General features: G+C 47.1%; 1 protein-coding gene across 7 annotated transcripts in view; it reads left to right on the forward strand.

The window, feature by feature from the left end:
* pald1a (phosphatase domain containing paladin 1a) overlaps nucleotides 1-13776 on the forward strand; it is a 36934-nt gene that overhangs the window by 8621 nt on the left and 14537 nt on the right. For all 7 annotated transcript variants that reach the window (XM_078103420.1, XM_040175720.2, XM_040175723.2 and 4 more), the window contains 17 exons: nucleotides 149-346; nucleotides 591-693; nucleotides 1790-1969; nucleotides 2392-2556; nucleotides 2639-2799; nucleotides 3425-3500; nucleotides 4085-4236; nucleotides 4366-4462; nucleotides 4592-4696; nucleotides 4981-5076; nucleotides 5178-5312; nucleotides 5543-5659; nucleotides 6147-6326; nucleotides 6406-6603; nucleotides 6980-7120; nucleotides 7227-7298; nucleotides 8771-8911. In XM_078103420.1, the coding sequence (XP_077959546.1) occupies nucleotides 149-346; nucleotides 591-693; nucleotides 1790-1969; nucleotides 2392-2556; nucleotides 2639-2799; nucleotides 3425-3500; nucleotides 4085-4236; nucleotides 4366-4462; nucleotides 4592-4696; nucleotides 4981-5076; nucleotides 5178-5312; nucleotides 5543-5659; nucleotides 6147-6326; nucleotides 6406-6603; nucleotides 6980-7120; nucleotides 7227-7298; nucleotides 8771-8911 (2317 nt within the window). The remainder of the gene's footprint in view (nucleotides 1-148; nucleotides 347-590; nucleotides 694-1789; nucleotides 1970-2391; nucleotides 2557-2638; nucleotides 2800-3424; nucleotides 3501-4084; nucleotides 4237-4365; nucleotides 4463-4591; nucleotides 4697-4980; nucleotides 5077-5177; nucleotides 5313-5542; nucleotides 5660-6146; nucleotides 6327-6405; nucleotides 6604-6979; nucleotides 7121-7226; nucleotides 7299-8770; nucleotides 8912-13776) is intronic.

A 13776-nucleotide genomic window follows, 5' to 3' on the forward strand; every position in this document is an offset into this window, starting at 1 on the left:
ACAGAAAGGAATTTGTTTGTTTTTGATCTTTGCGCTAAGCTAAGCTAAGCTAACCGTCCGTAGCTTGTTTCGGGCCGCCGCCGCCGCGCGGGGATCTGACGCATGCGTGTGAATGTTGCCTGGCGTTCCGCCGCGATGTGGTTCACAGCTGCTTGTGGAGCATGGGTACAACCGCCAGTGCCGCGCCACAGCCTGTTTCCGAAGCGTCGCCGCTTGAGAGCGTCCATGGCAACGGGATGGCCGACAGCAGGCAGTCTCTCAGCATGAGCCCCTTTCAGACGGTCAGCATCCACAACAACAAGGCCAAGTCCATCATCACCAACAAAGTCGCACCTGTCGTCATCACGTAAGTGCCTCCCCGAATCCGCGTTCTCACAATTGGTTGTTAATCCCCTTTGATCCCTGTGGTGCTATCCACCCCCTCCCCCCCGCCTCCCCTCACCCCCCCCCCCCCACCCCTCCCAGCAGAAGTGTTTGCCCCTGTTATCATCTCATTTGTCAAGCCGGGCCTGGCAAATAGTAGCAGATAATTAGATTGGGCTCTCTTCCCACCTCTTCTCAGACGCCGCCGTTGTGTTCTGTTTTTAAAGGTACAACTGCAGACAGGAATTTCAGATCCACGATGAAATCCTCAAGACGAACTACAAAGTGGGCCGGATATCGGACGCCCTGCCGGAGCACTACCTGGTGCAGGTGAGGGACAAACCGCGGCCGCGTGCAATCATCTCACCTGTATCCCTGCCCGCCCCTTTTCACATCCACAGGTCCACATTGCGGCGTGGCGCGGCAACATTGTCATGCGCTGTTTTATGGTCCGGGGGCGGCCATTGATGGAGGAATGTTGTCACCCTGCTATCGGGGCTTTGATCTGCTCCGTCACGTCTGCTGCGTCTGTTCAGGCATGCAGTGTTTTGTCGGTGTTAACCCGCAGTCTCTGTTTACGTGGCTGTAGTTTCACCCACAGTAAAATCTCGGCCACATGAATTTGATTAACCCCGTCCTGACCCCAAAAGTCTTTGTTCCTCACGGGAGCTGCAGAGGTACAAACATCAGCACAGTTGAAGTCATGGCTGGAAACTATCTCTTGATTATTTTTTTAAATGTATCGATTTGGCATTTCTTCAATAAAATGTCGCTCAAATCAGGGCAAAGGAATTTATTTTTTCCAATAGCAACCTTGAATCGATTAATCTATTAAACATATTATTAATTTGAATTAATTGCAGCTGTAGTGGAAATAATATTATATATTCAACTGCGATTTACCTGTAGTTGATCATTGTTTGTGTTACGTTATTTCATTTGAATTTCAGAAAGTATCTTTCGGTTTATGTTCCCTGGCTCAACTATTGTATTTCATGGCAGCTTTTTTAGAAAGATCAATAAGCTAATACAACTGAAGGCCTGCAGAGATTTAAAAACCTGGAACATCATCAAGAAGTGGCTCTCTGAACCGATACCTCGCCAATGAACATTAACCTCCATGAATCACTGTCACATCCTGCAAAAAGGTGGAAAAATTTGCCTTTATTCAAACACAATCTCAGTCACCTTGGAGAGATGGAGGCAACAGAGCAGAGATTTAACTTGTTGAGACAACAGAGTAACCAGACTGTGTCAGTCTTATTACTTATCCAGAAAGACGAAAAAGAAAATATTCACCGTTTTCCGATTGCTTTATTGTTTGTGGCATATTTCCCTTTTTTAACTAATGCACGCCGGAGTGAAAGCTGCGGAAATGTTGTGTTTGGATGTCCTGCTCTGTGAACACTGCTAAATTGCTTTCCAGGGGGAGTTCTTCATGGTGCAGGATGTGTACAGCAAGGCAGACGTCCTCAACACCACGGGCAGCTGTGGAGCGCCCAACTTCCGCCAAGTCAGGGGATCCTACCCGCTGTATGGGATGGGTCAGCCCAGCCTGAATGGCTTCAAACGCGTTCTTCAGAGGCTGCAGGCACTGGGACACCAGGTCAACTTTTCTTTCCTTGTTGCCCAAACGCGCACGTGTTGATTCTCCAGAGTTGGTGTCCGTGCAACTCTGCCTGGCCTCTTTTCCACCCGTGTTGTCAGTAAATATTTGAGGAGTCAAGTGCCCAGTGGAGGCTGTGGCCGAACTGTAGAACTGAGCAAACAGAAAGTCGCGGTAACGCGTACCAGCGGAAAATGAATCTCTGTGCTTACACCAGCTAGAAAACTGACCATAATTGAAATAACTTTGTCAAAATTATACATCAGGCTTCCCTTAGCTCCTTACTTATGTGCTTTATGTCATGAGACACGAATTGTTGTTTCCAGTCGCTGTTGGAAGGAATGTATTTCCTAAATGGCAGCAGCCTCTCACTTTAGAAATGCATTATTTGATGGCTATCGCGTTGTGCTTTTCGCAAACAGGAGGTCATATTTTTCTGTGTAAGAGAGGAGCCGGTGGTTTTCCTGCACAAGGACGACGACTTCGTGCCGTACACACCGAGGAGGAAGGAAAACCTACACGAAAACCTTCATGGTTTAGAGAAGGAGGAGCTGGTGGAGAAGCTGGAGCTTACCATCAGGAAGGAGGTGCCAAACACACACTTACTCAGCATTCTTTTTTTTTTTTTTTTGGCACGATATACTGTACCAACTCCCCCTCCCTCCGCAGCTCCACGACTTTGCCAAACTCAACGAAGACGTCTTCTACGTCTACAACGACATCGAGCACTTTAAAGACGAGCCGCAGAAGGTCTCCATCGCCAGCGAAGAGGACATCCACGTGACCGAAGAGGTCTACAAGAGGCCCGTGTTCACCATGCCGGCCTACAGGTTGTTCACGTTGTTCCTTCATCCGCCCCCACCCCCCAGCTCCTGAGCTCACACTTCACCTCAGATGGTAGCAACGTGCGGCCCGCCTTCCCTAGAATGTGCAGCGCGGGGTTATAAATAGTGCCGTTTGTTTGTGCAAAGGCTGGTTGCCCTGCTTTTGTCGAAGAGCAAAAGGGTAGCACACTCAACGATCGCCGCATCCTGTTTGCTATCAGGTCAGCGGCATCAGCTTTATCAAGATGTCACCGGGCAGCTACACAACATTTCCAGCGCTGGAGAACGTATCTCTCCCCGGGGTGGAGAGAGTCTCTGATTCTCCTGAGGTTTTGTAGTCCGAAAGAAAGCAGCAGGCCGTTGTGTTCTAAACAGGTTGAACTGCAGGTGGTGTTTGTTTCAAGGGCACGTTGATGATCCCACCATTTTGATCTGCACCATCATTCCTTTGCGGATTGTCAGAGGAGGGCGAGTTTCTATCCGACACTCAGCAAACACAAAAAACGAGGGAACTCGTTGAGTCGTACTCCAGGGCTGATGTGTGCGTGCAGTGTGTTATGACTTACATAAGGGTGATATTGACACTACACAGGCGGCGGTTCACCTCCCGGTAACATCTGTTATATTGCAGGTACCACAGATTACCACTACCCATGGAGGGAGCGCCATTGGAGGAGGATTTTGATGCATTTGTTAGCATACTCAGGGTAAGTATACCGGCGGGATAAACCTCTTTGGGTTGTGCTTCTCTTGACGGGACCTTGTTTTGATGTGCCGTTAAAGTTATAAACGGCTGGAATATTTCAGAGCATCTGGACTCACTCACTGAGGTAGAAAAAGGTCACAGTATCTCGTGTCCTTTTTTTTCCAATCCACAGCCATTCGAATCTGTCCTGCAAGTGCAATTAATCGCCGACAAGTTTGATAGTTGTGTAATAAATGACGGAAAACCTGCAGTGTGCACTCACTCAACGTGGGCTCTCTGGTCGCTCAGTCTCTGGCTTCCGTCTTGTCCCTCACTCACATGGGATGTTCTTTTCGTCTGGTTTTGCCCTTTTTTGGACCGACTTGCAGCAGCCGGTCCAATTCCCTGTGGCTGGAAAGTGTTTTGATCAGAGCTTTACTGAGTCTTACTCTGTCTTCCCTTGGAATAGACTTTGAAAACACACTTTCCTTGATGTCAACTAAAATACTTCCACAATGACATTAGCAACCAGTTGGTATTGACATTTTGACCCAAATATTAAAACTGAAAAGGGTTTTCAATCGCTCTGTGCTCCCGTTTTCGCAGGAGAGCCCCAGCTTGTCCCTGGGCCACCACGGGGGGTCCCGCCCGCCGCCGGCTCTGCTCTTCAGCTGCCAGGTGGGCGTCGGCCGCACCAACTTAGCCATGATCCTGGGCACACTGGTCATGAATCGCCTGCGGGGCGATTCGCAACCACAGTAAGAACCCGTATGCGTCCGAAGAAGGCCCGAAAAGAGACTTTACAATGGCATAATGAGGCAGTGTTGAAACTTTTTTACGCCCCTTTTTCGATGCCAGGTGAGATTGGACTTTACCTTGTTTTGCAGCATTGAAGAGGATGCCGCTGCAAAGCCCAAACATCTATTCCAGGTCATTCAGCGTCTGATCGACAAGCTGCCCAATGGACAGCAGGTCATGGAGGAGGTAAAACAGTATTGAATTTATGTTGTTTAAATCAATGTCTTGAAAGCTAAAAGTCTGATTTATAATTTGGCTTCTGAAATATGCACCTCACAATAGTTGAAGTTGATAATGTCTCGTTTTTATCGACAGGTTGACCAGGCTATAAGCCTTTGTTCAGAAATGCACAACATAAAAGAGGCAATATATGAGAACAAGAGGAAGCTGGAAGGAATTGGCGAAGATTATCAAATACAGGTGAGTGCTTTTTTCTCCGACAGCAACCAGAAATGTCTCTTGAAACGCAGCCACACTTGATTTTCAACTGCCTCTGCTTCTCAATTTATGTGCTGCTAAATAAAGCGAGAGGGAGGCAAAAATCAAAGGACGACGATGATGATGATGCATTAACACTCCTAAACCTGCTGGGCCCTTGAGCGGATGAAGAACTCTCGGCCGGGATTTTAAATGCAGAGAGCAAAAAGATGTAAAACCTTACAGACATTTTGAAGAGGATACTGGAGCGTTTGTTTGTTCCACAGGGAAGCAGCACCAAAGACTACTTCCTCAACAGAACCATGCAGAGCTTAGAGCGCTACTTCTACCTAATTGTATTCAACGCATACCTTCGTGAACAGGTAAGAGTTATTCCCTTTGTGTGAGCATCTTTTTTAGACATACGTAAAAAAAGCTGGTACATTAAAACGATATTGAGTTAACTATGTGTTGCATTTCGCAGTATCCTCTTGCCTTTGTGTCCAACTTCAGCCAGTGGATGTGCTCCCACGCTTGGCTGTACAGGCTACTGGCCCGCATGGACCTGTCAGAGCTGTCGGCCCCCGCCGAGCTGGTCACCAGAGGGGCCCGCGTCCTGGTGAGAAAACACACACACAAACGAAAGATTGATGCCCCATCCGTTCATCTTTTATTGATACAATTCATTGTCGGTAATCGCAAAGCCAAGATCGCGCCGGACACTGATGTATTCTCACTGTTTATGCATGTGATATAAATGCTCGTGCCCATCTTTAAATTCAAGAGATTTGAAGTGTCCCATGCGTCCGTGTACCCTGTGTGTGTGTGTGTGTGTGTGTGTCTGCACAGGTCGCTGATGAGTGTTTGGCTCCTGACGTGCTCAGCACAGTAAAGGAGATGAAGGCGGCCAACTTCAGACGAGTGCCCAAGATGCCTATTTATGGGATGGCTCAGCCAACATCAGAGGTGCTGCAGGTTACCTCATACCTCAATACCCCAATATTCCCTCTGTGACAGTGGAGGGATCTAAAAGGACACCTTTCATTCAATGGACTCATCATTCGTCATAGTCCTTAGAAAATAATATTTTAGTTTGCTTTCTATTCAGTCACGTTCAGTTTCACAGTGCGGATATTGAAAATAATGAATTTGTGGACAAGCGGTTGCAAAGAACTGAATATGTCGTCTTTGACTTGAGAGCTGCCACGTCTATGCTGCGTTTGTTAGACGGCGGGATAAGAATAAGCACTTTTACACATTTGTCATCTATATCAGAACCGATTCAACTGCTGCTTTTGCAGTAATCGTCAGTATGCATCGTTGCAGTCAAGAATATCCATTCGAGCACAACACAACTCACGGTGGTTTCGACTCAGGCGCCCCACCACGGGATCACCGGAGCTGGACTTTGCAGCTCCTCCCCGTCTAATCGTAAACGCTTCTGTGCGCACAGGCCACCGGAGCCGTGTTGGCCCACCTGACCGACGAGAAGAGGAAACACGGCCACGTGCTGTGGGTCAACTTGCAGGAGGAGCTCGTGCTCGAGGGGAATGGTCAGATTTTGACACCGAGGGAGCCCTCGTGCCCGGACCAGCACATTCCCATCCCCTCGTCCGACCCGGAGCTGATAGAGGTCTTTTTTGGAGTTTACCCTCCGCAGTCGCTCGTTATACGCCATCGGAAGCGCTCTCACGTCCCTTTTCTTTCCGTAGAAACTGGAGACGTCTCTGAAGGAGGAGCTCCTGCGAGCTCAGAAGTGGCTTGAGGTGACGCTGGAGCAGGAGAAACAGATGAAGATGTTTAAAAGCTGCCTGACGGTGCAGGAGATCTTCAACCAGCACAAAAGCTCCCAGCAGGGGCTCGTGAGCAAGCGCATCCCGCTGCCGGACTGCAGCGCGCCCAGAGAAGAGGTAATGATGGGACGGGGATCATAAACACACGCGTCCTGTCGGCCATGCGAGAAGGAACCCTGAGGTTGATTTGCTGCAGCTTGTACTGACGAAAAGCGTCATTGAGTATCCGTCGTGCTCCCTCTAGTGGTTAAGCAGTAATTTCATTATTTTGCACTTTTATCATTTGCTTTAGTATTTTTCATTAACATTGAAGATATTTATTAGAAAATGAAAACAAAAAAATGACTTGACTTTAATTCCAACTTGATTCCAAGTCAAAAATATGAAACATGATTTAATGATTTAATGTTCTTTAATACCCGATTGATTTCCTTGTGATACACTTTGCTAGATTTCAAACAAAGAGATGTTGTTTTTGTGATCTTGTTGTCAGGATTTCGACAAGCTGTTGGAGGCCATGAAGACCTCCTTGGCTGAGGACTCTCATTCAGCTTTTGTTTTTAACTGCTCCAACGGCAAAGGCAGGACCACCACCGCCATGGTCGTCTCTGTTCTCACTCTCTGGCACTTTAATGCAAGTCACATTTCTCCGTGTTTCAACACCATTCGCCTGAAATGATCAACTGGGTGTTATCATGATCTAAAAGTAACAAAAAGTTCTGGTGTCCTCCACCCTGCAGGGTTTTCCAGAGTTTGGTGACGACGAGTTTGTGAGTGTTCCTGACGCCAAGTACACAAAAGGAGAATTTGAGGTATGCACACTTTGACGTCTACTTAAACTTCAACAGCTTAGTTATAACTATGAAACATTAAACAACAGCAGCTTTTAGTGTGTGTAAATTGATACTTGCTGGTCCGAAAATGTGACAATAAATCAGCGGGTTGGAACCTGCCAGCCGCGTCCTCGGCACCGTGGAAATGAGCACACAACACAAACCGTGGCCCGCACTCAGCGCAGCGACCACCCGGGTTTCTGGGATACGCAGTGAGTGGTTGCCTTGGAAACCTTGTCCGCTTCCAATTAAACCTCTTAGGGACGCGTGGTGTTGCTACGCCGAGAGGCTCAGAGCATGAAGTGACGGAGAAACTGCTGTGGTGTGATAAAACCAGATGATACAGTGTTGATAGTCGGAAAAAATCAGCACCCGGTTGGATAAAGCATCTCTGACTGTGTTGAGATTTCCTCAGCGGGGGGCTTTCATTTTCTCATACCATCAAGTGAGCAACTAACTGTTCAACATAATAGAGGATTTCAGCAGCTGACGGTCCAGAAAAACAGAGATAGAAACGAGGGAAAATTTGTGGTACATTCATGAAAGACTAAGTCAATTTTGGAATCACAGCCTGTTTCTGCTGCCCTCAAGTGGCCACAAAAGGAGTTGACCGATCTTAAAGGGATAAAATAAGATGATCCTTTATTAGTCCCTGGTTAGTTGGGATGTTTCGGCAAAGCAGAGAGGAGTATCAACTCTGGAGCAAAGCAAAGCACTTATTTTAGCCATTAGAAGCAGAGGCATGTGTATGCTGTAATTGTGCCTGGCCTGATGGTGTCATTGGGCGACTTTGGTGTTTGTAGCGTTTGACAACATCCATTTAGTGGTCACGCAAAGACAGTCTGTGTTTTAGAAGGCCGGGTGAGGCTTGTGACTCTGATGAATACATGCTAGGAAAAACAAAACAATTTTAGCTTGACAGATGTCTTGAGGAGAAAATGTGTGTGTTTTTTCCCAGTGGACTGGCATGCTGAAACACACACTGAATGTGTAAATAGGGTTTTTGCCTTCGGGCCTGTTCTGTTCTCTCACCCCGTGCTTTTGCTTTCCTCCTAAACCTGCCGCTTGCTCCCTGTTTTTTTACTTATCGGTGCTGTCATTGGTCCCAAAGTAAACCGTCTATAGAGGAGGTTTAGTTCGCTGACTCCCCAACAGTGATGTGTTTTTTGAAGGATGATGAAACGTTGCCCGTCTCAGAGAGGTCAACGGTGGGCATATAATGCAATAAGGTCAGGACTGATCATTTTATTGTACCGGCTCACACGTCGGTTGTCAAAATCCTGAATAAAACATGCATAATAACACATTCTATGCAGGCAATACAATTCTTTATTTTTATTACGCGTTCTGTTACCTGCGGGAGCGAGGACCGACCGTTGGTATTGCTCGTGAAATTCTGTAAGTATTCTTGGCTATACCTCATGGCGGTTTCCCCTGTTTCCGGGGTGCAGGTGGTGATGCAGCTGGTGCGGCTGCTCCCCGACGGCCACAGGATGAAGAGGGAGGTGGACATGGCCCTGGACTCCGTCAGCGAGACCATGACCCCCATGCACTACCACCTGCGAGAGATCATCATCTGCACGTACAGACAGGTACGTGCAGACACTGAAAGCACCGTGGTTTGTGTTTGTGTGTGTGTGCTTTCATACATCCGTCATTGGCAGCGCCAATTTAAGGTTACACATTGAATTCAGTCCTCTTTCTGAGGTCTCTAGGTTGAGGCTTGGATTGGTCTCGGGGTCGAGGGAGTTCTTTACAATTTTGAGAGTCCTCGCGAGAATCAAAATCCTTGAAATGCAAACTCAGTGTCCATATGAGTATTATACATTTCTGTTGAATAAATATATATCTCACATAATCATGCTTTAAACAGCAAAGATTGCCTAAACAGTCCTCTGATGTTGCTGAAGAATGTCTGTGCATTAGATCACATCGGAAAAATAACAAGCACTTGTGGGATGAATAAATACGTTAATATTGATTTAGCTGCACTTACGTATGAGGCCCATAGATGGCGCCAATAACTTGTTTAGACGTAAGTTCCCAGAGACAGAGGGGGGAAAATGATCGTTTTGCAATAGAATTTATCTTTAAAACTCATGGAATTCCTTTGGGTCTGAATGGACAAGAATTAGAGGAAAAAAGGCAAAGAAAATAAGTGGTTTCTTGTGGGTGTTTCGTGAAGTGTTGTTCATTGTGGCTGCTGTAGAACACAGCGGCTCGCCGTCGCAATCAGTGCTCCTACACGCCCATCTCTGCCCCCATATCATTTCGTCATTCTTTGACATAGAAAAATGGTTCAAACCGAGACTCCTTGAAAGCTTTAAAGTTGTTTCTTTGAATGAACTGCAGTTTAAAAGGTATCTCAATTGTATTTATTCTTTCAGGTTTGCAGTCAACTATTTTTACAATGGATGTTTTTTTTTGCATAGAACCCACTCCAAGCACCTTCACATTTAAAGACCTATCTGATGCTGTGGCCTCTGTTTTTGCAATGCAGACTGTAATCATTGTGCCCCTGTGCGCCGTCAGCCGCTCTCAGCGCGCTGGAGGCACCCGGTCCTGTCTCCACTGTATCAATGGGCCCCATTGTCCCGCGGACCTCGTCTCTCGCCTGTACTCTCTTTCCGTCTGTCCCTCTCTGATGCCAGGCTGCAGGAAAAAGTCTCCGTCTCTCCCTCTCCCTCTCGGCTCACTTTCAAATCAATTAGGTATTTTGCCTGGTAATTGCGTCGAGGGGATTATTTTGGTTACAAATTGGTTGTCATGTTTGTAATTGCGCCCATGAGTCCCAGCGGTGATACCCCCCGTTGGACCCTGCTGAGTTTTTGTCCACTGCTAATTCTATGGAACAATATATGGCTATATGCACCCAATCTCCTACTCAAAACGCTTCAACGCCACATGCCGGCATTCACCGATTCACGGACTGATGGTGCCACCGGCCCACCGGGTACCGACTTAACATCCACACCCGTTCAGACACCGCAAGCAATTTGGGGTCGAGTGTCTCGCCCGAGGACACGCCGAAACAGAGCAGTAGAGCTGGGGATTGAACCGCCGGTCCCCTTGATTTGAAGGAGGGATCTGCTCCACCGCCGTGATTTTTTTTCTACTGTCCGCAAAGGCCGTGAATGAGAAGACCACGAGCTCGCTACATACAGGGAGGGACATGGATGTGTGTTTGTTAGATCAGAAGAACATAACCAAGTGTTTTGGGTTAGAGGTACTGCATGTGAGTAGAAAACTCCACTGTTTTTTTTTATTTTTTATCTTTGCTTGCTTCCTTATTCGCCTCATCGGACTTCTTTTTAGGGATGTCGCTGTTTTCCAGATTTCCGCAGTTTGTAAGAAATCCGAGTGATCTTTTTAACCTTGATATAGCAGACCTCAGGTTGGCACCGTTATTCCCCTCTCCGCCTTCCCCTTCCTGCTTGAACCGAGCAGGCCAGGTGATAAACGGTGCCAGATGTTGCAAGAACCCGGCATGCAGCAGCAGACGAGTGAGAGAGAGAGAGAGAGAGAGAGGGGGGGGGGGAGAAAAGAGCCCTCCCCCACTACAAAGCACCCTCCCCTCCGTTGACAGTGGTTGGAAAATGTGTCTTTGATAGAAAAAAAAATCTATTTACACTGGGACCCGAACAGTGCGGAAGCTCGCGGAGAGGCCTGGGTAGGGGAGGGCGTGCAGGGAAGAGGGTGCATGGGAGGGGGGGGGGGTTCTTGAAGGGCCTGTAAATCCTTGCTGCCAACCAGGCGTGACCTCGCGTTGCAGATGCGTCCTCCAGCATCAAGGCCGACGCAGAGGGGAGGCTGCTTCCTCTCCTCCTCCTCCTCCTCCTCCTCCTCCTGTCTCTCGTGCAGGAATCGGCTCCTCTCCTTCCATCGTGGAGCCAGTTTGAGATTGAAAGTTGGCTCAAGTATTCAGATTACCGTGCCATTTACTTTGATGCTGCTCCCTTTCTCTGTGGAGCGCTGTGTGCTTACAGGTGTGAGTGATACAAATACACAATTTATTGGAAAATTTGAAGGTGCGAGGGAAAGCGATTTTTTTTCCTTAACTGATACGCCGACATCCTCCCAGTCTGTCAATTTCCATCACTTAAACCCCTCCGAATGTTCGTTTCTTTTTCTTAAGTAGCTGCTTTCCTTTCCACCATCATGCTCAACCATCTCAATTAATTATCAAGATATTCAATTTCCGCCAAAGAATTACATTTCTCAGCTCTGTCATTCCTACTGCTACCGTTCAGAGAGATTGTACCGTTGTGTTTGATTTACCCTCTCACTGCATCTACAGAGCGTGTGACCATTGAAGATAAGGGTTTTAAGAAAACTGAGTGAATGAGCAGCGCACGTGTGTGTGTGTGTGTCCAAAGAAAGGCCCTCATGGTTTGGACGGGGCAGTGGAAAAATATTTTCAGAAAGGGGAGAATACGCCGCTGCACCGACAGCGAGATTCCTTTTACTAATGAAGAGAACCAAAGGATCAGAAATACCATTTTGCGGCTTTGCACCTCAATCTCGACTATTGTTAATACTCTTTTTGGCTCGAGGATCTTTTGTGTTAACACATTTCTTCTCAATTAGAATGACCACTCAACATAAGTGGGCCAATTACGAGGTGGATTTGGTCAGGCCAAGGGGAATATTGGCAGCAAAATGAGCCCTCCTGAAGCAGGGACGGGTTCTTCTTCAGGCCGGGAGTGTGAGTCGACTCGCAGCCTGTGAAAAGAGCCTCTTGTTGGGACCGAGCACAGGGCGGGAGGGAGGAAAGTGGGAGAGAGCCAGAGGTTGTTGTTTTTATTCATCATTTCCAGCCTCTCGCATGCCAACAACAGTATTCGCTGCGTCTGTCTGCAAAATCCCCCACTTTGACCCGATCCCATCTGAGCAGGTGCAACCAGCTGAGCTCCCCTCTTTTTTTTTTTTTTTTTTTTGGGACGTGGGGTGAAACCGCCTCTCTGTGCACGATTCGTCCGGAGAGGCAGCTGCTACGAGTCAGTCGCTCTTTGGGACCTCATATATTCTTAGGGAGTTTCCACAACTGTAATTGGCTTCAAACGGTCCTCCAATACATTTTCTGAGAGAGATGTGCCTTTAAAATGAATTGCAATGCAATGCACTGCGTCATTGAAAACATCTTCAAACAAAATGAAAAGAGTTTCAAAGAAAACATGTTCAGCCCCTCAATTACCGTCTTTTTGCTGCCACCAGCACAATGAATACATGTGAACTAACTACCTTCAGTTACTCACTTTCTGTTTTTGGTGTTTTAAGCCACAGAAGTCCTGAGTACACTGAAGGATAAACTCTGCTTCATGGTTAAGACGTTCACCTACCGAACCCATTAAATGGGATTCAAATCAACAGCAATAATACAATAGAATAGCAAAGCAGAACAAATTCAATTAAAGTGAAAGTGAAATGGAAGTGTGCACAGTGAGAAAAGTATATAAAAAGACAGTAGTGCAATGTTATTGATATTAAATGAAGACAGTACTCCAGTTGTTATTCAGATAAATGGGGATTATTGAGGTCTTTTACCGTTAGCAGGAATGTGTTCCTGTAGCTTTTGTTTAGCAATTTATTGTTTTGTTTCACGTTGCAATACTTTACCTTTACCGCCCAATAGTCATTTTTATTGGACAGAGCCTGTGAGCTGCACAATGTAACTGAACTGCTACCATGGCAACCAGCTCTCTCCCTGTCAATTTAAAGGCCGATACGATGCCTACGATGTAATAATCACAGATCTGTGATAGAGAAGCACAAACGGCAATTACTGAGCGTTGACGGATAATCATAGCAAGTAAAACTTTAATTCCCATTGTGATGGTTAAACTTTGTAATTAATCCGCGGTTCACACATCTGTTGGGTATCTGAAGAGCGTTCTGGACGCTGTGTGTGTGTGTGTGTGTGTGTGTGTGTGTGTGTGGGCAGCTGCTCGTTCACAACAACGGGCTCCTGTTCGTGTAGGTGCTTCAGCAGCACCCATTATATCAGAACTTTGAACTCCTTTTTTCCTTTTGAAAAAACAGCTAAAAACCTCACGAAGGCTCTTCTTGATGTAAAAAAAAAAAAAAAATGATGTGTGTTTATTTCACACTTTCCATGCGCGAGTTCGGACTCGCTTTAGCGTTGTGTTTTGCTTTTACTCCGAGGCTTTTACCTCGAGATGAGTGAACTGCCCTGTCCCGGCCTTTGGCCTGAGCCCCCTCATGACCCCCCCCCCCCCCCCCTCCCTCTCACCCCCTTCTCAACCATTGGCCCCAGGGCACGCTTTAGGCCATTTCCTGCCCTCACACACTAAACCTGCCATTCCCCCCGGCCCCCACGGAGCAGGAACAACCGCCCACCTAAACCACGCATGAGCGTTTAAACACGCCACCAGTAGCTCTGCTCACGGTTTCTGATGGATCCCACCCCATCGCCCTTTTGGTCTGAGCATTCACACTG

The sequence above is a fragment of the Gasterosteus aculeatus genome, chromosome 5 (genome assembly GCF_964276395.1).
Source record: "Gasterosteus aculeatus chromosome 5, fGasAcu3.hap1.1, whole genome shotgun sequence".
Lineage (NCBI taxonomy): Eukaryota > Metazoa > Chordata > Actinopteri > Perciformes > Gasterosteidae > Gasterosteus > Gasterosteus aculeatus.